The sequence below is a fragment of the Pinus tabuliformis genome, chromosome 2_2 (assembly GCF_031772625.1).
Source record: "Pinus tabuliformis cultivar Carrire ecotype Pingquan chromosome 2_2, CPIR1, whole genome shotgun sequence".
Taxonomy (NCBI): Eukaryota; Viridiplantae; Streptophyta; class Pinopsida; order Pinales; family Pinaceae; genus Pinus; species Pinus tabuliformis.
The window spans coordinates 1,159,015,075-1,159,039,974 of record NC_142300.1 but is presented as its reverse complement, the minus strand read 5'-3'; the positions used below and the strand labels follow the sequence as shown (position 1 = coordinate 1,159,039,974).

The 24,900-nt window shown below is 37.1% G+C and overlaps 1 protein-coding gene across 1 annotated transcript in view; it reads right to left on the bottom strand.

Annotated features, from left to right (window-relative positions):
* NRPA2 (nuclear RNA polymerase A2) overlaps positions 1 to 24,900 on the bottom strand; it is a 345,762-nt gene that overhangs the window by 136,482 nt on the left and 184,380 nt on the right. Inside the window, exons 19-20 of the mRNA XM_089405878.1 lie at positions 19,922 to 20,089; positions 19,352 to 19,426 (exon numbers count right to left, since the gene is read on the bottom strand). Coding sequence (XP_089262004.1) covers positions 19,352 to 19,426; positions 19,922 to 20,089 — 243 coding nt within the window. The remainder of the gene's footprint in view (positions 1 to 19,351; positions 19,427 to 19,921; positions 20,090 to 24,900) is intronic.

The window sequence follows — 24,900 nt, the reverse complement described above, 5'->3', positions numbered from 1 at the left end:
GTTGCCCCTAGTCTTCCACAACCTGTAAGGTTGATACCACAACAATTGGAAGAAAAAAGAGCAAAAGGGCGTTGTTACAGTTGTGATAGCAAATACACTAAAGGTCATAAATGTGCTGAGAAGAAATTATTCTACATAGATTGTGAAGAGGAAGAAGAAAAAGAACAAGAAAGGTCAAAAGAAGAGGATATACTCCAGGAACAAAGTCTAGATAAAGAAATGAATCAGACCATATCTTGTAATGCATTGGCGGGAATTACCACTCCTCGAACCATGAAGATAGAAGGACAAATCAAGAAGAAAAAGGTAATAGTGTTGATTGATTCAGGAAGTACCCACAATTTTATTCATTGTAAGGTAGCAAAAGAATTGAATTGCTTCCTATATCCAGCACCAGAGAAAGTTTGATGGCAAGGATCCCGCAACATGAATATTACAGATGGAGCAATTTTTCGATCCCAATAATGTGCAAAACACACAAAAAGTACGTATTGCAACTTTATATTTGGAACCAAATCAGTTTGTATGGTATCAATGGCTTTGCTCTCATAAACAAATTATCACTTGGGCAATTTTTATGGAAGAATTGACAGCATATTATGAGAATACAAAAAGCAACACTTTTTTTAGTCAATTGATAAGTCTCAAACAAAAGGGTTCAATAATGGAGCACATTGAGGAGTTCCAAAAATTGAACATAAGGGTAAAAAATATTCCAAAGGACCATAGGATTGATGCATTCGTAGGGACTTTAAAGGATAATATCCAACATGATGTTCACCTTTGGGAACCTGATTCATTAGAGAAGGCATTCAGGTTAGCAAGAAAAATGGAAAGTAAAATTATGGCAACCAAGAAGCATACCACTCACAACTATAAAGATGGAAGTGTTGTTGCCCCTAGTCTTCCACAACCTATAAGGTTGACACCACAACAATTGGAAGAAAAAAGAGCAAAAGGGCTTTGTTACAGTTGTGATAGCAAATACACTAAAGGTCATAAATGTGCTGAGAAGAAATTATTCTACATAGATTGTGAAGAGGAAGAAGAAAAAGAGCAAGAAATGTCAAAAGAAGAGGATATACTCCAAGAACAAAGTCTAGATAAAGAAATGAATCAGACCATATCTTGTAATGCATTGGCGGGAATTACCACTCCTCAAACCATCAAGATAGAAGGACAAATCAAGAAGAAAAAGGTAATAGTGTTGATTGATTCAGGGAGTACCCACAATTTTATTCATTGTAAGGTAGCAAAAGAATTTAATTGCTTCCTATATCCAGCACCAGAGTGTCAAGTGATGGTTGCAAATGGAAAAATAATAAATTTCTCTGGAAAGTGCCATAACATCAAGCTATCCATGGGAGAATATGTATTGACTAACCCAATGCTTTCCATTCTAATGGGAGGTGCTGATGTTGTACTAGGAGTCCAATAGCTAAAATCCTTGGGTACAATAGCTTTTAATTTTCAAGAACTTTTCATGAAATTTTCTGCGAAAGGAAAAGGAAGTTGAATTAAGGGGTATTGCAGGGAAACCAGGAAAAATAATCAGCTCTAACGATATGACAAAGCTTCTAAAAAACGAACAACGAGGTGTAATTGGACAATTATGATCGCTAGATGTTTTCACATCGAAATCATCTATTTCTCCAGATCTCCATAAAGTCTTGGACAATCATTCCAAGGTATTTGAGACTCCCAAAGGTCTCCCACCTATTCGTGATCATGATCAAGCTATTCATCTGATTCCAGGAAATGTTCCTCCAAACATCAGGCCGTACAGATATCCCTATGCCCAAAAGAGTGAAATTGAACGTATGGTTGCAGAAATGCTAGAGGCTGGTATAATTCAACCTAGTCAAAGTTCTTTCTCTGCTCCAGTAGTATTTGTGCAGAAGAATGATGGATCATGGCACATGTGTCTAGATTATAGGAAGCTCAACAAGCTCACTATTAAAGATAAGTTTCCCATTCCTGTCATTGATTATTACTGGATGAATTGCATGGATCAATTTACTTCACCAAGTTGGATCTTCTTTCAGGATATCATCAAATCAGAATGAAGACTGAAAACATTCCGAAAACAGCATTTAGAACTCATGAGGGTCATTATGAATTTTTGGTCATGCCTTTTGGCCTTACCAATGCACCTTCTACATTTCAAGGTTTGATGAATTCCATTTTCAAACCCTTCCTTAGAAAATTTGTGTTAATATTTTTTGATGATATACTAATCTACAGCAAGTCTTGGAAGGATCATGTTGAACATGTTGACAGGGTGCTACAACTATTGGAGGAAAAACAATTATATGCAAAAAGATCCAAATGTTTCTTTGGAGTATAAGAGGTGGAATATCTGGGTCATATTGTATCACATGAAGGAGTTAAGGTAGACCCTAGCAAAATTAAAGCTATTAAGGAATGGAAAATCCCCACATCCATAAAGCATCTGCGAGGATTTCTCGGGTTGACAGGGTATTATTGCAAGTTTGTTAAGAATTAATAGCAGCACCTCTAACAACATTATTGAAGAAAGATACATTTTCATGGACTCCAAAAGCAACAAAGGCATTTGAACATCTTAAAGAGGCAATGTGCCAAGCACCGGTCTTAGCTACACCAGTCTTCACAAAGACCTTTATTGTGGAATGTGATGCTTCAGGAAATGGAATTGGTACTGTTTTGATGCAAGATGAAAAACCCATTGCTTTTGAAAGTCGTCCAATCAAGGGAAAGTTTTTACACAAAGCTATTTATGAGAAGGAAATGTTGGCAATACTACATGCACTTAAAAATGGCGACCCTACCTAATGGGAAGACACTTCAAGGTAAAAACGGATCATGATAGCCTTAAATACTTTTTAGAACAAAGATTATCCTCTGAAGAGCAACAAAAGTGGGTCACAAAGATGATGGGTTATGACTTTGAAATCATCTACAAAAAAGGGAAGCAAAATGTGGTGGCAAATGCACTCTCAAGAAACGATGAGGATGTGGAAGCATTGTTGTGCGCCATTTCTATTATCCAACCAGATTGGATAAACAAAGCAAGGGAGGAATGGAAGAATGATGAAAAAGTGTGGGCACTTATTCGAAAGTTACAACAAGATTCCAGTACATCTGATACATTTAGCTGGTAAAATGATTCGTTATGGTACAAAGATCGCTTATACCTCTGTAAGAATTCCCAGCTCAAGCAAAAGATTCTTATAGAATTGCATACTTCTCCCTTAGGAGGGCACTCAGGATTTTTAAAAACTTACCACAGGGTTAAGAAGGAATTTTTTTTTATGGCCTTAAATCGAATATTCAAAAGTGTGTGGCGGAATGTTTGGTTTGCCAACAAAATAAAGTTGAAACAATTAAGACCCCGGGTCTATTACAACCTTTATCCATTCCAAGCCAACATTGGGAGGAGGTTTCAATGGATTTTATCACAGGTTTACCCAAGTCTGAGGGAAAGAGTGTCATCATGGTGGTAGTTCACAGACTTACCAAGTATGCACACTTTTGTGCATTATCACATCCATTTAAAACCAGTACCATTTCTACTGCATCTATGGAAACAATTCAAAAGCTACATGGAAACCCAAAGATTATTGTAAGTGACAAGTTCCCATTTTCGCTGGAAATTTTTGGACAGAATTATTTTCTTGTCTCGGTACTCAGTTAGCTAATAGCTCATCTTATCATCCTCAATCTGATGGACACACTGAGATAGTAAACAAATGTTTAGAAGGATATCTTCGTTGCTTTGTATCTGATAAACAGACACAATGGGTCAAATGGTTGCCTCTAGCTGAATGGCGATATAACACTTCCTTCCATACTACAACAAAAATGACCCCATTTATGGCACTTTATGGATATCAGCCACCATCCATCACATCATATTTAAAAGAAAATTCTAAGGTTCAAGCAGTGGAACATCACATCGAGCATCAACAAGTCCTCCAACTCTTAAAGGATAATCTCATGTTGGCGCAGAATAGAATGAAACAACAGACAGATCAACATTGTAGCGAAAGAAGTTTTGATGTTGGTGATTGGGTATTCCTACAGCTACAACCATATAAACAAATGACCCTCAAGCAAGCTAAGAAGGATAATAAATTATCACCTAAGTATTATGGTCCGTACAAGGTGTTGCAAAAGATTGGTACTATGGCATACAAATTGGAGCTTCCTGCAGCGTCTCGAGTGCACCCAGTTTTCCATGTTTCATGTTTAAAGAAGGTTATAGGCGACAAGCTCCCAGTCAAACAATATTGCCAGAACTTGATGAGGAAGGAAAAATTATATTGGAACCAGAAGCAATCACAGAAACAAGAACTCGACAGCTACGGAATCGATCAATTTCGGAGTATCTCATCAAGTGGAAGAACTTATCCGCTGAAGATTCCACATGGGAGGATGAGAATTTTATATAGAAGCACCCATAACTACTCAAGCATTGAGGACAACACATTTTTGAAAGAGAGGGGCATGTTAGGTCCCTATAATACTAGTGATTACCCCATTACTATTGTAGTTGTATCCCATATTAATATTGTTGTGGCCCTATTATCCCCATATTGTTATTGTTGTGCCCCATAGAATCTCTCTATTGTTATGTTTGTGCCTTTATATTGTTATTGTTAGGTCGGCTGGGTTATATTGTGACTCCTTAGACTCCTATATATAGAAAGGAGGTTTCGTCATTTGAATCATCAAGTAATCATTCATTTGTGTAATGTAAAGGAGGTTGCCCCCTTTAAGAGGCTGAATTCTAAGGCGTTGATCTAGCTTTTCTATCTTTTTGTGAGCTGGTTTCATAACATCTTTTCACTTTTAAGCTTCTTTATTTCGGTGAGTAAGGCTTGGTTATGATTCCTTACACGCAAATGTTCACCATTTTCTGAATCGTTGACTTTGCCTTTAGTGTCTTTCTCTTAATTTTTTAAATTTTTTATTTGCTCTAATAATTTTTTATTAAGGGCTTTTAGGCACAAAATTTCTTTTTCTTCTTCTAATAGATTCTCCTTTAGTTCCTTATCAGAACTTTCCTTTTCTTGATTTAGTGTTTGTTTCTTAACCTTGGACTTTTTTATCTATGAAAGTGATTTCTCATCGTGGTCCCTTAGATGCCAAATTTCTTCATTGCTTTTTGTTGATTTTTCATGAAACCGTTCTTCGAGATTTTAATATTTCTTTCTTGATGCTTCGTTCTTTTGTTGAAGTTTTGTGATTTCTTCCTTTAATCTTTTTATTTGTGTCTGGGTATTACCTTGATATTCTTCCAAAGTAAACAACCTTCAACATTTTGGACAAGGTATTGTGTGATTTTTGAAATTTGACAAATATTTATCTTTTGTTTGACAAAATGGACATCTGGTCCAAAATGTACAGTTATATATGGAATCCATAGTTTCTTTGTTCATCTTCGAATTAGACTCCATTCACTGTCCTTCAAAAATGGACTTCTTCTTTAGAATAAGAGCCCTTTAATTTGATAAACTTGAACAATTTTATAAATTCCTTTAACTTTTATTTTCCTCAATTATATACTTTTTCCCACTTCAAAAATGGTTAATATAGCTCCATTAGTTAAATAAACTGCACCTTATATTTATTATAATGCTTTTAAAAAGTACTCTTTCTTTGTTATAACGTGTTATCCTTGTCTCTTTATAGTTCTAGATTTAACCCTTTATAAGCATTAATATATGGATCTTTTAAATAACATTCTATAATAATACCCGCCTTGTACTTATATATATATATATATATATATATATATATATATATATTCAATAATTTTATGACGAACTTTTTCTTTAAAGTACCCCTTTATAATATAATACTTCTCTTTATATATCTTTTATTTATAATATTTTTTTCTTTTAGAAAAGTTACAAACGTAGTGAAACATGGCTATTCACCTCTTTGGGTTATAATATAAAATATATGTCCACTTATGTGCCTTTGACTCAGTGAATTGTCTCCATGTAAAAACTAAAACTTACCATTCACATAAAGATATTTTGTATTCTTTTTGTTCTTCTTTTACCTTGAAAATACCATCGGCAATTACCATGGGTTGCTAAAACCATGAGCTTGTAAACCACTTAATGAAGAATCAAGATAATCTTATCTACTCTTCCTTCTCTTATGTATAGTTATAAAGATATTTGGAAAGATTCTCTTTTGACTTTATCATGCACTTTTTATAAATAATGTAGAACCTTTTTTATATATGAATGTTCTCCTTCAAAATTTACATCGGACTATTTATTTTACTAGAATCATTGAAATGTCAATGGCCAAAGGCCTTATTTTTTTTTTAACTCTTTTCTTTTATAATCTTTTTTCCAATTCTTTTTTTAACTCTTTCTTTTTTTTTAAATCGCCAAAGGCCTGATCAAAAAAGGACAAAATCCAATTCGTGTAGCGAAACGCTTTAGTTGCAACGATAAATTGATGGCCAAAGGCCGCGATCTGCCAACGTAGTTCTGATACCAATGTAACGAACAAGGTTCGTATATGCAGCAGAGTAATCTTCAAAAGACTTAGAAGACATAAACATTAATAATAGGATAGTAATTATATATTAATATTATATAGAAATTAATGAGATATGAGATGATTACAAATCAGAATGAGGGTCTGCTTATATACCCTGGCCAGGTGCCCTTTCATGAATGGTCATGTCTCTAAGACATGCCTCTTCATTACTAACTACCTAACCATTACTTAATTAATAAGACCAAGCAAGATTCAAAACTAAAACTCCAATACATAGTAGTAACACAAAAGCTCACAACAGCACCTGGGAAGATTTAATAATATCACAACAACACCCAAAAAGGTCAAATGTCCATTGTCCATAGGCCAACAGTGCCCAATGTCTATTATCCACTATCCACCAACACCCAACAAGGTCAATTACTCTCTTATGCATTGTCCAGCAACACCTGGCAAGGTCAGCATCACATAGCCTCTCTTCTATATCTATATGAGTTAACTATTCTAAAGTTCTCATTGTGGGCAAGTGAAATAAAGGCAAATAGGTCTAAGTTTATAATATATAGATCTCGCTTTAATGTACAGTGGATTTCATCTCTATCTTGATTTATGTACAAATATACATGTTTTCATATATCCTACAACTAATTTGACATTGTGGTTGGTTTTTTAATATAAATTTCATATATATATATATATATATAGAGAGAGAGAGAGAGAGAGAAATGCTTCACTTCTCAAAAATGCACCAACTTCATGCAACATTGTTTGTGTTTTGCAATGGGGAAAGGTTGATTAAGAGTTTTTCTAATGAGGCAAAAATAACTTTTGTTGTAACTCAATGTGATACTCTTTGAGGATGAGGTAGGGCATCTAAGATAAGAGTAGTCATAGAAGAAATTCCTTGAGGATGTGGTAGTCCAAGATAGGAATTGTCCTAAAATGGCATAGCTTGTGAACATCCGGGTGGGGTATGTTCTTTGAAAGACAATGATAGTGGTGTCTATCAGTGATTGGTCTCACCAGCATTGTGCTATGATCTTGTGGAGAGATAGAGTTGTTAGTCAAAGCCTTGCTCTGTGACAATGCTAGTTGATTTGATCCAAATAGATGGCTTACCAATTCGAATCTTCTGATGAGATCTCTTCAGTGTGAGAATGTCCACGTATCATTTATGAATACCTCCCTAGTTAAGAGGGAGTGTTGAAAATGTGAAACTAGGTTTGGTCTTCACAAATACGAAATGTACTTTTCATTCTTGTATATTGTAAAAAGAAAGAAAAATTATTATTGTTATTTTTGTAGCATGAGTTTCACGCTCAAGGTCTTTTATTTTAGAGGTCAAGCACCCATTGAATGCTTTTAGGGTTTGTCCTAAGGTCAAAAAGTCAAAAGATTCATTGTCATATGAAGAAGACTGTATCAGGCACATTGTAACTTGTAAAAAAAATTGTATTTAAACCCCCCAAGACCAAGTCGGGCTAGCAACTAAGAAATTGGCGTCAATTAGGGCATTTCGTCCACCTTGGATGCCTATATATAGGACAGAACTCGACCTCCTATGTACATCATTCATTCTCACATCATACAAGCGAAGGAGAAGAAGAAAGAGGCTAGCAAAGAAGGAATAAGGACGAATGAAGTCACCTGACACGGGGACACGGGACACACAGGACACGAAAATTCGAGTCTCCAACACGAGCACGTTGACCACCCAGAACAAGACACGTAGGACACGTTATATATTATTTTATTAAAATATATATATATATAGATATATATTAAAAATTAGGTATTTCTTAAGCAAATTCTCGTTCATGATACAAATTCAGACATAGATCTAGATTCTACTTCCTAGGCTTGGAAGTTTGGTAGAAGAACAAGGATATTTTCCTTTGTCAAGGGAGATATGCTACAAATATTTTGAATACATTCAACATGCAGGACTCAAGTCAAATGTCTATGCCTATGATTACTAACTGGAGGAAGATTTATGTATTAGAAGTCACACCAGCACCTGGCAAGATTTATTAATATCACAACAACACCCAACAAGGTCAAATGTCCATTGTCCATAGTCCAGTTGTGCCCAATGTCTCCTAACCACTATCCACTAACACCCAACAAGATCAATTACTCTCTTATGCATTGTCCAGCAACACCTGGCAAGGTCAGCATCACATAATCTCTCTTCTATGTCTATATGAGTTAACTATTCCAAAGTTATCATTATGGGAAAGTGAAATAAAGGCAAATAGGTCTAAGTTTATAATATATAGATCTCACTTTAATGTACAGTAGATGCCATCTCTATCTTGATTTATGCACAAATATACATGTTTTCATATATCCTACAACAAATTTGACATTGTGGTTGTTTCTTTAATATAAATGTCATATATATATATATATAGAGAGAGAGAGAGAGAGAGATGCTTCACTTCTCAAAAATGCACCAACTTCATGCAACATTGGTTGTGTTTTGTGATGGGGAAAGGTTGATTAAGAGTTTTTCTAATGAGGCAAAAATAATTTTTGTTGTAACTCAATGTGATACTCTTTGAGGATGAGGTAGGGCATCCAAGATAAGAGTAGTCGTAGAAGAAATTCCTTGAGGATGTGGTATTCCAAGATAAGAATTGTCCTAGAAGGACATAGCCTGTGAACACCCGAGTGGGGTATGTTCGTTGAGAGACAATGATGATGGTGTCTATTAGTCACTAGTCTCACCCGCATTGTGCTATGATCTTGTTGAGAGATAGAGTTGTTAGTCAAGGCCTTGCTATGTGACAATGCTACTTGATTTGACACAAAGAGATGGCTTAACAATCCGACTCTTCTTATGAGATCTCTTCAGTTTGAGAATATCCATGTACCATTTATGAATACCTCCCTAGTTAAGAGGGAGTGTTGAAAAATGTGAAACTAGGTTTGGTCTTCCCAAATATGAAATGTACTTTTGATTCTTGTACATTGTAAAATGAAAGAAAAATTATTAATGTTATTTTTGTAGCACGGGTTTCATGTTCAAGGTATTTTATTTTAGAGGTCAAGCACCCATTGAATGCTTTTAAGGTTTGTCCTAGGGTCAAAAAGTCAAAAGAGACATTTTCATATGAAGAAGACCCAATCGGGCACATTGTAACTTGTAAAAAAAATATTTTTGTATTTAAAAGTATAAAAATACCCTCCAAGACCAAGTCAGGCTAGTAACTAAGAAATTGGCCTCAATTAGGGCTCTTCATCCACCTTGGATGCCTATATATAGGAGGGAACTCGACCTCCTATGTACATCATTCATTCTCACATCATACAAGCGAAGGAGAAGAAAAAAGAGGCTAGCTAAGAAGGAAGAAGGACGAATGAAGTCACCTAACACGGGGACACGAGACACACAGGACACGAAAATTCGAGTCTCCAACACAGGCACATTGATCCCCCAGAACAAGACACGTAGGACACATTATATATTGTTTTATTAAAATATATATATATATATATATATTAAAAATTAGATATTTCTTACACAAATTCTTGTTCATGATACAAATTCAAACAGATCTAGATTCTACATTATAAATTTAAAATTTGTAAGTTTTACAAAGTAGCATTATGCATACAAATACAATTGTGACAAATTCATCAATGATTCAATCGGAAAAAGACAAGAAACTGCAGTTTTCTCATTAAGTCATCAAAATGTGTTACATAGGTAGTAGCAATGCCAATGGAAAATAGAAATAAAAAATACAAAACAACTACAAGTACAAGGCAGTAGGTAGCTCATGAGTCATCAATCATCATCATCAAAATCAGCATCACTGTCATGGTCACCACTGCTCTCCTCTATTGCATCCTCTTCCTCTCTATCCAATGTCATCTCTGCATCTGCTAGTGTGGAGAATGACCCCTCAAGAGTACCACCATCATCAAAAGTGACAGGCTCTAGCACTGGCTCATTAAGATCCAAGTTGGCCAATGCCAACTCAACACTATTGTCCAAACCCATATCATCAAGAAAGACATCCCACATCTTTGTCTTTCCATTCAACTACTCATCCCTCTGCCTATAAATAAGACGAAGGTTGGTGTGCATATACACCATTGTCTCTGCCCTAGACTGCTCAAGCCTGCTCTTCTTGACACTATACAAATTCTCATATTTGCTCCAATTCCTCTCATAACAAGAGGTTGAAGTCACCTAAGAGAGGAGCCTTAGGGCTAACTATTGTAGAGGAGGGCTTGTTGCCCACTGAGTTGCCCACCAAGAATAGGGCTTCTTAGTCCCCCTGTCTCTAATCACATCATATCCTGCAAATCAACCATTGCCAGTGGAAAACTCTGCAAAGGCATCACCCACCTCATCAAGGGATGCTCTATCCTAAAAAATCCACCTTAATGCATCCTTTCTCCCCTGTAAAATTTTACCATCCATGTGAGGAAGCAATCTGCGAGAAGGTCCACCATTCAACCACTCATGGATGTAGTATTTTGATTTCAATGAGTGAGCCAAACAATGCAAAGGTGTATAATTCTTGTCCCATCTGCTGACAAGAATATCTTGTATGGTAGTGAAGAAGGCCTCTAATGATGTCTCACACTCAAGGCACTCACTCTGTAAAATAATGGTCCTCACGGACTCAATCATTGAATGCCATCCCTCATAAACCTCTCATAGGATGGGTTGGTCTGTATTTGCAAATCGTAGCAAAGCAATGATAGGGTCCATGATCATAATAGTGAGATCTACCATCTCCCACCAAAGCATCATCTAACATTGTGTCCTTCACTATTTTTGAGGTTGTTTGATTCGTCTTTCTCCAAAAAGACCAAAACTCTGAAATAACCATGGCACCAAGAACAGTGTTGACCTCCCTCAACCTCTTCAACATGATGAATGAAGAGGCAAACCATGTATCTGCAATCTTCAACAAGTATAGATATGTGCACTCCTTATAGATTGCGAGGGCATTTGTATGATTTTGTACAAAGTTGAGGATATGCCGTGCATCCTCAATAATACTTACAATCCAAGAAACATAAAAAGCAATAGATTTAAGGGCTAAATTCAAGGAATGGACAATGCAAGGTTTCCAAAATACTTGTGGATATTTAGCTTCCACATTCATGCCAGCAGCGTTGCAAACAGGTGCATTATCAGTAATGATTTGCCCACAAGAATCAACAACTACATCTTAAATAACTTTAATGAACAACCCACCCATATATTGTGCATCCTTGTATTGTCTAAGTGCATCCACTGATTTCAAAAAAAATTGGTCCATTCAAGGAAGACACAACGAAGTTGATGGGTGGGTGGCATGTTGGATTTGTCCATCCACTAGAAACAATACTAACCCCAGATGTTGGCCATGTTGATTCTAGATATCCTTACAAAGAAGGATGCCACAGTGTCTTCCTTTGTCATCTTTATAGTTCTTAATTCATCCTTAAGACTTGCAATTTGACCAAGATTCTTGATTGTGCAAAATTTGAATAAGGCCACATAAATCTCTTGATCGGAATCTATATTGGATATATATGGGATGACGTTATACTTTATTCCATCCACCATTAGGGTCATAGCCAATATCTTTGTTTCTTTGAACTTTGCCTTTTCTGCATCACTTGATTCATTTGTAGGCTTCTTTACTTTTCCATTGACTAGATCCAAGACTTTATTCTTGTCGAGGATGAGATCTATCATCTTTTTCAATGCCCTGTAATTGGATGCTCCTCCTAATTTGTTTTCTCCTTTCATTGAGTTAGACATTGTTCTTGAAGATAGTAGGCTTGACTTCTAATATGATCATTTTCCTTGATGACCCTTATTCAAACTTCTTATAACTCCTTATTCTCCTTTCAATAGATCTTCAAGTTGCCTTTTTCCTTCTTCACCTTAGCTCTGATACCATGTTGGAAAATCAAAAAGGCAGAAAGATTTTCTTTATACTGATAATTACTTGTGATATTCTTATATTCTTATTAACTTTCTTATGTTCCTTTAACGTAGTTCATCAAGCAATTACCAATAACAATAACACGAAGATCAAAGACACCAAATGTAGGCGGACAACCAAGGCAAAACCCCTATCTAGAGGAAAACCCAATCAACAAAATCTTCCTTTAATAGATTCATGAGATGATCCAAGACTCCTTGACCTAGACACAGACTTCCTCCAATCACCAAGTCAACCCTTTCAACGATGTTTGGTACATTGATAGCGGGGCTTCAGCTCATATGACGGAGTACGAGAACATTTCTCGAGCTATCAAGAACAACAAATGGACTTCCAAATTACTATGGGAAATAGAACGAAATGTACTCCAATAGGGAGAGGCACCATAGCATTTCAGACGGAAGCAGGGACTAGCATCCGAGCCACCAACGTTCTACATGTGTCAGATTAGTAATGAATTTGATTTCAGTGTCTTAGTTAAAGGACAAGGGATACGATGTATACTTCGTAGGAAAGAAAGTATACATCAAGCATCCAAGCTAGAAGAAGAGACAAATTGGGACTCGAAACAACAAATTGTGTGGGTTGCAGATTGAATCTCGAATGGCACTAATAGGCAGCAACTATAATCGTGAAAACGAACGAAATGAACTATGGCACAGGAGAATGGAACACTTACACCATGGAGCACTGAGGATGCTCAGAGAGACTATTACATGAACAGCAGCCCTTAGTAGTGAGCATGATGACTTAGGCCAAGAATGTGCGCTAGGGAAGTACGCTAAAGCAACTTTTTCCACAAGTAACAACGGAGCCGAATGTGTATTGGGATTGATGCACTCAAATATCTGGGGTTCAATGTCCCCAAGAGCTCTTAGTGGTGGCGAATACTTCGTCACTTTTATTGATGATCACTCAGATATCTGGGGTCCAATGTCCCCAAGAGCTCTTAGTGGTGGCGAATACTTCGTCACTTTTATTGATGATCACTCTAGAAAAACCTGGATCTATTTCTTAAAGACCAAGGATGAGGTCTTTGATCGATTCGGAGAGTTTAAGGCTCTCGTTGAAAATATGACAGGTAAAAAGATAAAGGTGTTGCGTTCAGATAATGGTGGAGAATAATATATGGACAAAGACTTCACAAATTTCTGTGCAAATGAGGGCATCAAAAGAGAGTGGACAGCTCCACATAATCTGGAGCAGAATGGAGTAGCAAAGCGGAAAAATAGAACTATTGTTGGGGTAGCCAAAACTATGTTGTATGATCAGGATCTACCTAAGGTTTTATGGGCAGAAGCTTGCAACACAATGGTGTATATCCATAATAGAAATCCTCATAGAGCATTGGGGAAGAAAACGCCCAAAGGAGTCTTCCCAGGGAAGAAGTCGAAAGTCAGTCATCTCAGGATATTCGGAAGTGTGGTATATTGTCACATTCTAGACAAGAAACTCAGTAAACTGGATCAGACTGCAGAAAAGGGGTATCTCGTAGAATATAGCGAGACCTCAAAGGCATACAAAATCTACATTCCTAGCAATAGGAAGACTGTAGTGAGACAACATGCAAAGTTCATGAAGGATAGAGCTTTTAGGAAATCTCGAGAGATGCCAACAGAAGGTCAGTCAGTAGATGTTCCACTAGTCCAGGAGCAGCAGGGGTAGCAAGGAGGATAGGCAAGAGGACAAACACCTAGATCAAGTACAGTGACCAGTAGAAGTATTTACTCAGAAGGAGGAAATCCAGATAGCTCTCAGCAGATGGAACAACAGGATCAGGAAGAGGAGTTGATTGAGCCTCCCACCACCAGTGGTAGAACCAGTAGAGAAGTACGGTAGACAATGAGGGACGCAGAGGAGTTTGTTGGAGCTCCTGGAACTGACAAAAGGAAGCGTAGACAACCTGACAAATACCAAGCATTGGTACCTCAGGTTGAAGAACCCTCTAGCTTTCAAGAAGTCATTCAACACCAAGTTTGGGTGGATGCGATGGTAGAAGAGTACAACTCTATAATGACGAATGATGTCTAGGAAGTAGTACCTAGACCAAAGGATAGATCGGTTGTAGGATCAAGATGGATCTACGACATCAAGTATGTTGCAGATGGAAGTATAGAGAAGTACAAGGCTACGTTCGTGGCAAAGGGGTACACTCAGAAAGAAGGAATAGACTATGAAGAGACCTTCACCCCAATTGCCCATTACACCTCTATCAGATACGTTATATCACTAGCAACTCAAATGGGATGGGAGATTCACCAAATGGATGTCAAGATAGCATTCTTGAACAGAGTGATAAAAGAGGAGGTGTATATAGAACAGCTTGAAGGCTTTGAAAGTCATGTTTGTAGATCAAAGAAAGCCCTATATAGACTCAAGCAGACAGCCAGAGCATGGTATGGTCAGATTGATAATTACTTGCAGCAGTTGGGATTTGTCAAAAGTGATGCTGATCCCAATCTCTACTATTTGATGGTAGAGAATCAGCCACTTATTCTGGTATTATATGTGGATGGCTTGTTTTTAACAAGGTCATCCATGCTCATACAGGATTGCAAGAAGAATCTTGAAGCTGAATTCGACATGAAGGACATGGGGTTGATGCATTATTTTCTAGGGCTGGAAGTTTGGCAGAAGAATGGGGAGGTCTTCATTCAGAATGCAAGATTTTCAACCCATGGCTACTCGCATGATCACCAACTAGAAGAAAATAGATGCATCAGGAGACAAGGAAGTGAACTCCAACTTGTACAGACAGCTCATTGGGTCACCCATGTATCTGGTCAAACACTGGGCCAAAAATTTGCTTTGTTGTCAACACTCTTAATGAGTTCATGGTGGAACCAAAAAGGTTGCTTTGGTCGGTACCTAGACACATTCTTAGGTATGTGCGTGGAACAGTCAAATATGAGTTGAAAAACTCCTGAGGCGAGGACATCAGATTGAATGGGTTCACAGATGCAAATTGGGCAGGTAGTTCAATAGATTGAAAAAGTAGCTCGAGGTACTGCTTTAGTGTTGGATCAGGGATGATATCTTGGTGCCGCAAGAAGCAGAAGTCAGTAACTCTAAGCTCAGCAAAAATAGAATATATGGCAGCCAGCACAGCTACGTGTGAAGCTATATGGCTTAGAAAACTACTTGTGAGCTTGTTCAAAAAAAAGGATGGAAGCGACCAGGGTTTACTGTGATAATCAGAGTTGTATCAAACTCTCTGAAATCCAGTATTTCATGATCGGTTGAAACACATTGATATCAAATGTCACTTTATCAAAGACTATGTTCAATGTGGAGCAGTACAGCTACACGAGACCGGTAGCAGTACGGTTGCAATGTTGACAAATGGTAGGGTTCGCAGCAATACAGATGCAACATTTTTGCAGTAGTTGGTGGGCAAGATGTCAGACATCAGCAAGCGCAGAGGGAGATGTTACAAGACAGGGTGATGCTTCAGCAGGTTGCATTACTAATTCCTCGCTAAGAGGGAGTGTTGATTTCTGGTAGCATTGGATGTGCTCTAAGTCTCAAATTTTGCAGAAAGGCTTGGACACATGCATTCTCTGATACCCAGAAATCGTTTTTGGAAATTCCACCCGGAGACAGTTTTATTAAAATAATTAGTTATTTTTTATGGGACCCTAAGTCTAAACTTAGGAAATTAAAACAATTAATGGGTATTGATCTAAATAGTGGGTGAAACTTCTAGAAGAAGGCGGAGATCAAGTCAATATGATCCTAGCCATTGATTAGGATCTAATCTGGGTCGTTGATTGAACAACGAGAGGATTATAAGAGGAGGCTTGATGGGTACTTGCAGAACACACCAGAGGCAGATACTTAGTTGCCCAAGTAAGATCGATTTTCTCACTGGTGGAAGTTCGGGAAAAGAAGATCAAATCAGAGGGATATTTGCAAGTGGAAAAGAGAGTGAGGGTAATCAGCATCAGTGGGGAGTGCAAGGGAAGAAGGCGCAGAATAGAGGGAGGACAGCGAAGAAGTTGTGACGCAGGGAGAGACAGCGCAGGGACAGTTTGACGTTGGGACTGCGTGGGGCAGTTTCAACACTGGGACAACGTCGAAAAGTTGATGCTGGTACATAGTGAGACGCAGAGGGAAGAGGAGCACTTCTCCTGGATCATAAACTTGTCAGAAAATGTCTATAAATTTTCTCACAGAGAATCTTATTCTATTCTATTGGTTGTAACTTGTACATGAGTTGTTGTTAAAGAATAATAAAGAAACCCTCATCTGCTGCACCAGTTTTCCCACATTGGGTTTTTTAGGGGACGATTATCCAAAAATAACTGTCATTGTGATTGTGTTTGTGCCAATATTTTTCTTTGCATTTACTTTCCGTAGTATTTTAATTGTGAAGGCTATAGTAGAATTTATTTCGATATTTGTCGTAAGAACACTGTGAATAACTTATTTCTGAGTTAATAAGTAGAAGAAATAATATTAGTCACTGTAGTTGGATTTCTATTTAGAAATTTTCACATAGAGGTCTTGGAATTCGTCATTTGAGGAATCTATAAGAAGAGAAGAGATTTGTAGGTTTTCCTCTCGGGTGGAGATTTTTTGGCCCTGCCTTGCAACCTATATTTTGTTTTCATGTGTATTGTTTATCTTTTTGTTTTCGTATTTGTTTGATGATAAGAATAACATAATAATAAGAGAAAAAACTAATAAGAAAAAGTAAAAAGATATCACAAGCAATTATCAAGGTTAAGAGAAATCATCCTAGCTATAGCGCTATAAGTTTCTCAACATAAACCACAAAGGATAAAATAAAAATTTACTCTTCCTTCCTTTTCTTCTTATTTCCTTTTTGTAATCCTATCATTCTGATACCATGTGGAAATGCCATAGGGTTTTCAAACCAAGGTCTCTAATACCAAATGCCTCGGTGGCCTCTTACGAGGAAGCATGACCTTTTAATCATAATCAATTTAGTTTATTTATTGTTATTTTATTCTCTTTTATTTTATACATATAACCTCAACCAAGGTTCAAGTCTCCCAGTGATATGCTTGTGTGTCTTTGCATCTGTACTTGCACTAAATGGATGGGATAAATGCAAGTCATGGAAACTCTGGGAAAATAAATAACTCCCACTAATGTCTTTGAACCTAAATGAGCTTCCATAGCATGATTGAATGTTTTTGTCCCAACATTAAATCTCAAATAGAGAATTTACCATTTGCTTGTGTTGACTTGAAGCTTTCTATGAAAAAAGAATAACAATAATAATTCATCAACGAGTATTATACCATCACCAATGTTCTTGCAAATAATCACATTTATTTTTGCAAAATTATTTTATCCTATATGGATTTCCTTCCTGTCTCCCATTTGGATTGGCGTTGAAATTCTAATGTTCTATTCTAAAACAATTACTTATTCCAAAAAACCTCTTTTTGCTGCAATATTAGTTAAGCAATTGTAGATGGAACATAAACCAAACGCACAATAGAAGACAGCCAAGAACAAAATAAAACACGAAGAATTTAGGTCCAATGACTTCGGCAAAACACAAAACACAAAAACCCAACCAGATTCTTCTTCTATTAGATATCAATTGTTTAATGGAGATACAGAGTACAATGAGAGATCAAGAGAATGAGTAAGTTCACCCAAATCTAAACAAGTTGTAGCATGAAGATCACTAGTAGCAGCAACAGATGCAGACACTAAATCAACCTTCCCTTCAACTGAATCCACACTAAAACACTGAAGTACTGAATCAACCTTGGCTAACCAAGTTCTACTCTTACTCTCCAAGTCACTCTCTCTCTCTCAATTTTTTTTAAGTCTCTCCAACTCTCGCTCTCAAGCTCAAATTCTTCTTTCATAATACACAAGTAGTAGTAGTAAGGTGAGAATGCATGAGACACACACAACGAATTATTGTCATAAAGGACGAGCAATACGCATGCCTTGAGGAAGAGTAACATATGCCATTTAGGTGATTGTAACTCACGCCATTAAGGAGAGAAATGTGTGCCTTAGTAATTTATGCCATTAAGGAGAGGAACGCATGCCTTAGTAACTTACACAATAAAGATAGGAATGCATGCCTTAGTTAATGAGAGTGTAACATATGCATTAAAGAGAGCATAAAAGGAATCTTTTATGATATGCCTTTAATGAGTGTAAGAGGGATATGCTATGTCTTTAATGTGTGTGTAAGAGCGAGTGTCACATATCATTAAGAGAGAGAGAGAGTTATGTAGTGCCATGTGAATCATCAAGCACAGAGGTGTGATGTGATTGAGGAGATGAAGGTAAGGTGACTTGTAATTTATTTTAATAATAATAACATAGTATCATAAATGATAATAATATTAATATTAATAATATTGATGATTAAGTCGAGATTGAACTATTAGGATTCATTAATGATAAGTTAAGTGATTTTCCTTCAACTATACTTTATTACTAATTGATGCAAGGTGATTTACTATTTATAGAAAGTCAAACTCGAGATGCTAGACATGACTTCCTATTTTTAGAAAGTCACTCCAGAATTGTTAGAAATGAGATTCTATTTAAGTAAATTCATCTCTCTGCTGCCAATTTTGAATAATTGGATATTTTTATAGTTACGGAAGTTTGTTCGTGACAACCGACTTCACTATGTGTGTGTCTTTTAATTACAACATATACTAATTACATTAAAAATTATGGAACAAAGCATAGATAAGGTTATTTCTGATATCTCCTCTAGCATTTTGAGACAATAATGCAACGACTTTTCCTCCTATTTATCTTTACTAACCAGTTGAGCACACAAAGGAATTAAAACAGAAGAACTATGTTAATATGTAATATAATAACAGAAAAATTATTTAATATATAAAATAAACAGTAAAGTGAATCCTCACTTGCAAACGATAGAGCTTGTTGTCACTGCGGTATTGTACAGATTGAGAAGCGAAACCCATAGTTTGTTTTGCCATCTGCACATACCAAGAAAGAAATATTTCAACCACACTAGTAATAACGATTGCATAATTAAGGGCCTTCAAATCTGATTTTTTTTTCTAGAAGAGAGCAGAACACAGAATGAGTACCTATTCTGTAATATGTACATGAACTTGTGTATAAACAAGGAGGGATAATATCCCTGGGATGTTCACTCCATCAGGGAAAACAAAAGCAAGGGATAGACGTTACAACAAAGCTATAAAAATATCACAAAGAAATATGATAAAGGAGTTGGTTCGAAAACAACTTAACGATGCACACATGGCATAAGGGCATACTAGTCGTGACATGACACAACATAGATTAGTCCAGATAAAACAAGTGGAAAGGAAAACAAGGAATTTGTTTCAAATAATTCGAACATTCATATACTTAAGAAGTCAGTTGAATGCATGAAAAAAAATTCCAATAAAAACATCATAAAAGCCTCCAAAACACCATACAATAAATATGGAAAGGTCTAATACCTGGCATTGATACATGTTACGTGGACTTTGATTGTGGTCAGACCAAGGGGTTAGACCAGCAACAACACTTAGCATTGCAGTTGGATGTATTTCTTCGTGGGTTGCAGGAACAGCAGATTTCCTTCTCCCTCCATTTCCACCATCAATACATTTTATTTCCATATATGCCTGTCAATAATTAATGCATGAATCATGAGAGAGAAGATTTTATTATTTTCATTTGTCAGCATACATAAATAAGTCGAGTCACAAGGGAAGTCATCAAAAGATGATAAATGCATGTACACTGTGCTTTCATGCAATTTATGAAATGGATATCAAAGAACCATGGACTTGAGCAATGACATTCACCCAAGATGAATCATGTGTATATTCCTTGGCAATGATGTGAACGCTATCAAAAGCTATCATTCTACTTCACAAATGAAACAAAATTGTTCATTTCATTAAATAGGTTGCATGATCTGACAAAAAAGCATAACTCGGTCTCTGCTTGTCATTGATATGAGTAAACTTCTATATCTCAACCATCAGCTTCTCATTAGTTTTAATTACAAACATGTGCCTCACAAAAATTTCAATGCCATTTCGGCACATCTAAAAAAATCAATATAACTCTTGGCTTATAAAAGACTACACATGTGATATAATCCTGTGACTTTTCCTTTTCAATAGATAAATTTAAAAAAGGAACCATTACACTACATTTAGATCAAGCATGCATTCAACTATGGAGAACATCTTTTACATGCAAAGGAAGACTGATTGAAAAGAGCTGAAATGAAAATAATAAGAATCCATATAACTTCTAACCTTTTGGAGAACAGGACTTGCTGAGCGATTAGGACAATACAAAACTCTATTCAAGGGGAGAGGGAATATTCTTGCAGAAAAGGACTTTCTGAGGATTCAGAAAAGTCAGAATGAAGAGATCGTCAGCATGTTTTTCATCACAGTTGTGCAACCTATGTTATTTCAATCAATGTTACCAGACTCAGAATTGGCAATAAAAGGGCGACGCAAAAGAGCCAATAGTTTAGTTGGATAGAGAAAAAATTGGTGAATACAATAAATAAAGATATACACATACATTCGATTGAAAAAAAAAAAAAAAAATTAAATATATATGATACAATGAAATTCAATAAAGCCATCTCCACACAAAAAGTGTAGGAATTTACAGGGTAAGTTCCTCAGAAAGAACACCAAAAGGACACCGCTCACAACCAGATCACAGATCAATACACCAGTATTTTTGACGTGGTTAAAACCCTCAAAGAGGGAAACAGTCCACGGCCTGCGCCAACGTGGCTACTACAGGCAATTTATTAATCAAAGAATGAAAATTTACATAAGCTTCTCTCATGCACGGATTACCCGAACAATGACCCTCCATGCGCTTTAAATAGAACTCATGGACCAATCGGGTGTCAAGCCACGGATCAAGTGTCGGTAATACCGAGGAGAGAGTGAACCGTCGGATCACTACATATCGTGACCGTCGGATTGTAAGTTACAAAATGTACAACGGTAAAGAAACACACTTTACCTAACTCTATACCTAACTCTACACTAGACCAAGTTGAACTTAACTATATCCTATGTGTCGGAATATCCTAACATCCCCCCTTAAGAACAACTTGGGATAGGATTGAAGAATTTACAAATATGACACAATAGGAGAAGGAAGGAGGCACTAGAGCCTATCCCCCCTTAGTGACAACTTCCTGAACTCCAAGCATATATCGAAGTTTAGTGAACTTCGCCTCTGTGAGAGCCTTTGTGAAGATGTCTGCAACCTGATCATCTGTTGAACAATATTGCACTTCAAGAACATGGTCATGAATGAGCTTTCTGATGAAGTGCATGTGTAGTTCAATGTGTTTGTTGCGCTGATGCTGGACTGGATCTTTGCATAGCTGAATGGCACTTTGATTATCACACCAAAGTGTGGTTGGATGTTGCTGCTCAAAGCCAAACTCTGATAGGATCTGACGAAGCCACAAGGCTTCCTTACTAGCTTCCACGGCACCACGATACTCTGCTTCTGCTGACGAAAGAGAAATGGCAGCCTGTTTCTTACAAGCCCATGTAATAGGTCCTGAACCAAGAGTGAAGACATAACCGGCAGTAGACTTCCGATCATCAGGGTCACCAGCCCAATCAGAATCAGTGAAACCAACTAATAGAGGAGCTGCTTTGGCACTGTAATGAATCCCAAACTGTACTGTACCTCGAACATAACGAAGTATTCTTTTAGCTGCTTTCCAATGACTTTCACGGGGGTTTTGCATAAAACGAGCAACAAGGCCAACAGCAAAGGAAAGGTCAGGACGAGTATGGGTTAAATACAAGAGTTTTCCTACAAGTTGACGGTATAAGGTAGCATCAACTTCAGGAGAAGTACAAGAGACTGAAAGTTTGACTCCAGACTGAAAGGGAGAAGGGGCTGGCTTACAGTCTTCCATGTGAAAATGACGAAGAATATCACAAGCATACTTGGACTGGGAAAGGGAAATACCCTCCTTGGATTGCAAGACTTGAAGACCGAGAAAATAGTGTAAGTGTCCTAAGTCTGTCATTTCAAATTTCTTTTCAAGGCTGGACTTCACATGGTTTATAAGGTTGGGATCACTACCAGTAAGAATAAGATCATCAACATAAAGAACAAGGATGATAAGAGAGTTGCCCACTTTCTTGGTGTAGACAGTATTGTCAGAATAACACCTAGAAAAGCCAGATTCTAAAAGAAAGCTATCCATTTTGGAATACCAAGCCCGAGGAGCTTGCTTGAGACCATAAAGAGATTTCTTAAGTCGACATACAAGGCTGGAGTCTGTTTGGATGAAGCCAATGGGTTATTCCATATAGATTTCTTCATGCAAGTCCCCATGCAAGAAGGCAGATTTAACATCCATCTGATGGACTTCCCATTTTAAAGAGGCAGCAAGGGAAAGAACAAGGCGGATAGAGTTCATTTTGGCAACAGGGGAGAAGGTTTCAGTATAGTCAATGCCTTCAATCTATGAAAAGCCCTTAGCAACAAGACGAGCTTTATGTTTATCAACTTTCCCATCTGGTCCATACTTGGTTCTGTAAACCCATTTACATCTAACAAGTTTGCGTCTCTTTGGTAGAGGAACAAGATCCCATGTATCATTTGTCAACAATGAATGATATTCTTCATTCATAGCTGCTTCCCAATGTGGATGGCCTGAAGCTTCTACAAGTGTCAGGATCATGATTTACTGGAGCTTGAGCCAGTAAAGAAGAGGCTCTTTCAAATTGAGAACGTGTACGTCGCTGATCTGTAGGATCACCGGCAAGATCACATGCTGCATCCCGAGTAGCACGGACCCATCTTGGAAGTTGAGGATCCTGAGAAGGTGGGGGAGGATTGTCATCCTCACTTTCATCATCTGAAGAATAAATGTTTTCAAAAGTAGAAGAGATAGGAAGAGGTGGCACATCCGCCGGACTAGGCTCGCAGGCCGATTTATTTTCATCAAATTTTACATCTCTTCTAATGATAACATTTTTGGACTTAAATGGAATAAGTCTATAACCTTTTACATCTTCAGAATATCCAACAAAAGTACATTTCTCACTCTTAGGTTCTAAAGCTTTATGCTTTTCATCTGGAATATGGGCCCATGCTTCACTTCCAAAAACACGAAAGTGACTTACATCTGGTTTAATGGAACTCCAAGCTTCTTCTGGAGTGATATTCTTTAGAACCTTAGTAGGAGTGCGATTGATTATATAATTTGCACAATTAATTGCTTCGGCCCAAAAACTAAGACTGAGTCCTTTAGATTGCAGCATACAATTAGCCATTTCCTTTAAGGTGCGATTTTTCCTTTCAGCTACACCATTTTGTTGTGGAGTGTATGGAACAGTATGTTGCATTTGAATTCCATTTTCGGTGCAAAAGTTGATGAATGTGTTTTTAACATATTCTCCACCATTATCAGTTCTTAGCTTAAGAATTTGATGTCCAGATTGTTTTTCAACAAAGGCTTTGAAGGCCAAAAATGTGTTAAATACTTCGCTCTTGAGTTTTAAGAAGTATACCCAAGTGCGTCTGGAGAAATCATCAATGAAAGTTAAGAAATACTTGCAGCCAGAGAATGAAGCAACAGGAAGTGGACCACATAAATCACTGTGCACAAGCTGTAAAGGGGCTGAGGCGTGCCAAGAGGCACGTTTTTCAAAACTGTCCCGATGATGTTTTCCGAGTACACATCCGGAACAAACACCATCTCTGCAAGATACCATAGGAAGACCTGTCACCATATTTTCTTTACATAGATGCTGAAGGGAGCGATAGTTTAAGTGACCAAATCGCTCATGCCAAAGTTTGCTCATTTCATCATTATGAGCAACAAATACTGAGGGAAGATTTGATGACCCAAAGTTGTGAAACTTATACAACCTTGTGGAATCATCAGCAATACCAGTAGCTAGAATCTGTTTAGGATCTCTCAGATCCTTGATTACAACATCATGAGGTGAAAATTCAACAATTTTACCTTCACCTGAATGAGTTATCTGATATACAGATAGAAGGTTGCAGGATAAGGTTGGAACACATAATACATCATTAAACTGACCATTGTCTAGATGAACAGTTCCAGTCCCTACAACATTAAGAGATCTATCATCACCAACATATATATTTTTGGTGTTACAATCATTTAAAGAAGAAAACATGGCTTGGTTTTTGGCCATGTGATAAGAGGCTCCAGAATCAATGAGCCACTCATGAGAATGAGAAGAAGAAGATACATTTAATGCATAACCAGACTGAGATGATTGACAGCGACATGCAGAAAGTGCCATTCCTGAAGATGAAGTTGAAGTTGAAGTTGAAGAATGCTCCACATGGATGTTATGTTTCTTCATTGCGGCTTCCAAGGCTTCCATCTTCTTAAAGCATTTAGATTCTAAGTGGCCATCTCGATTACAAAAGTTACAAT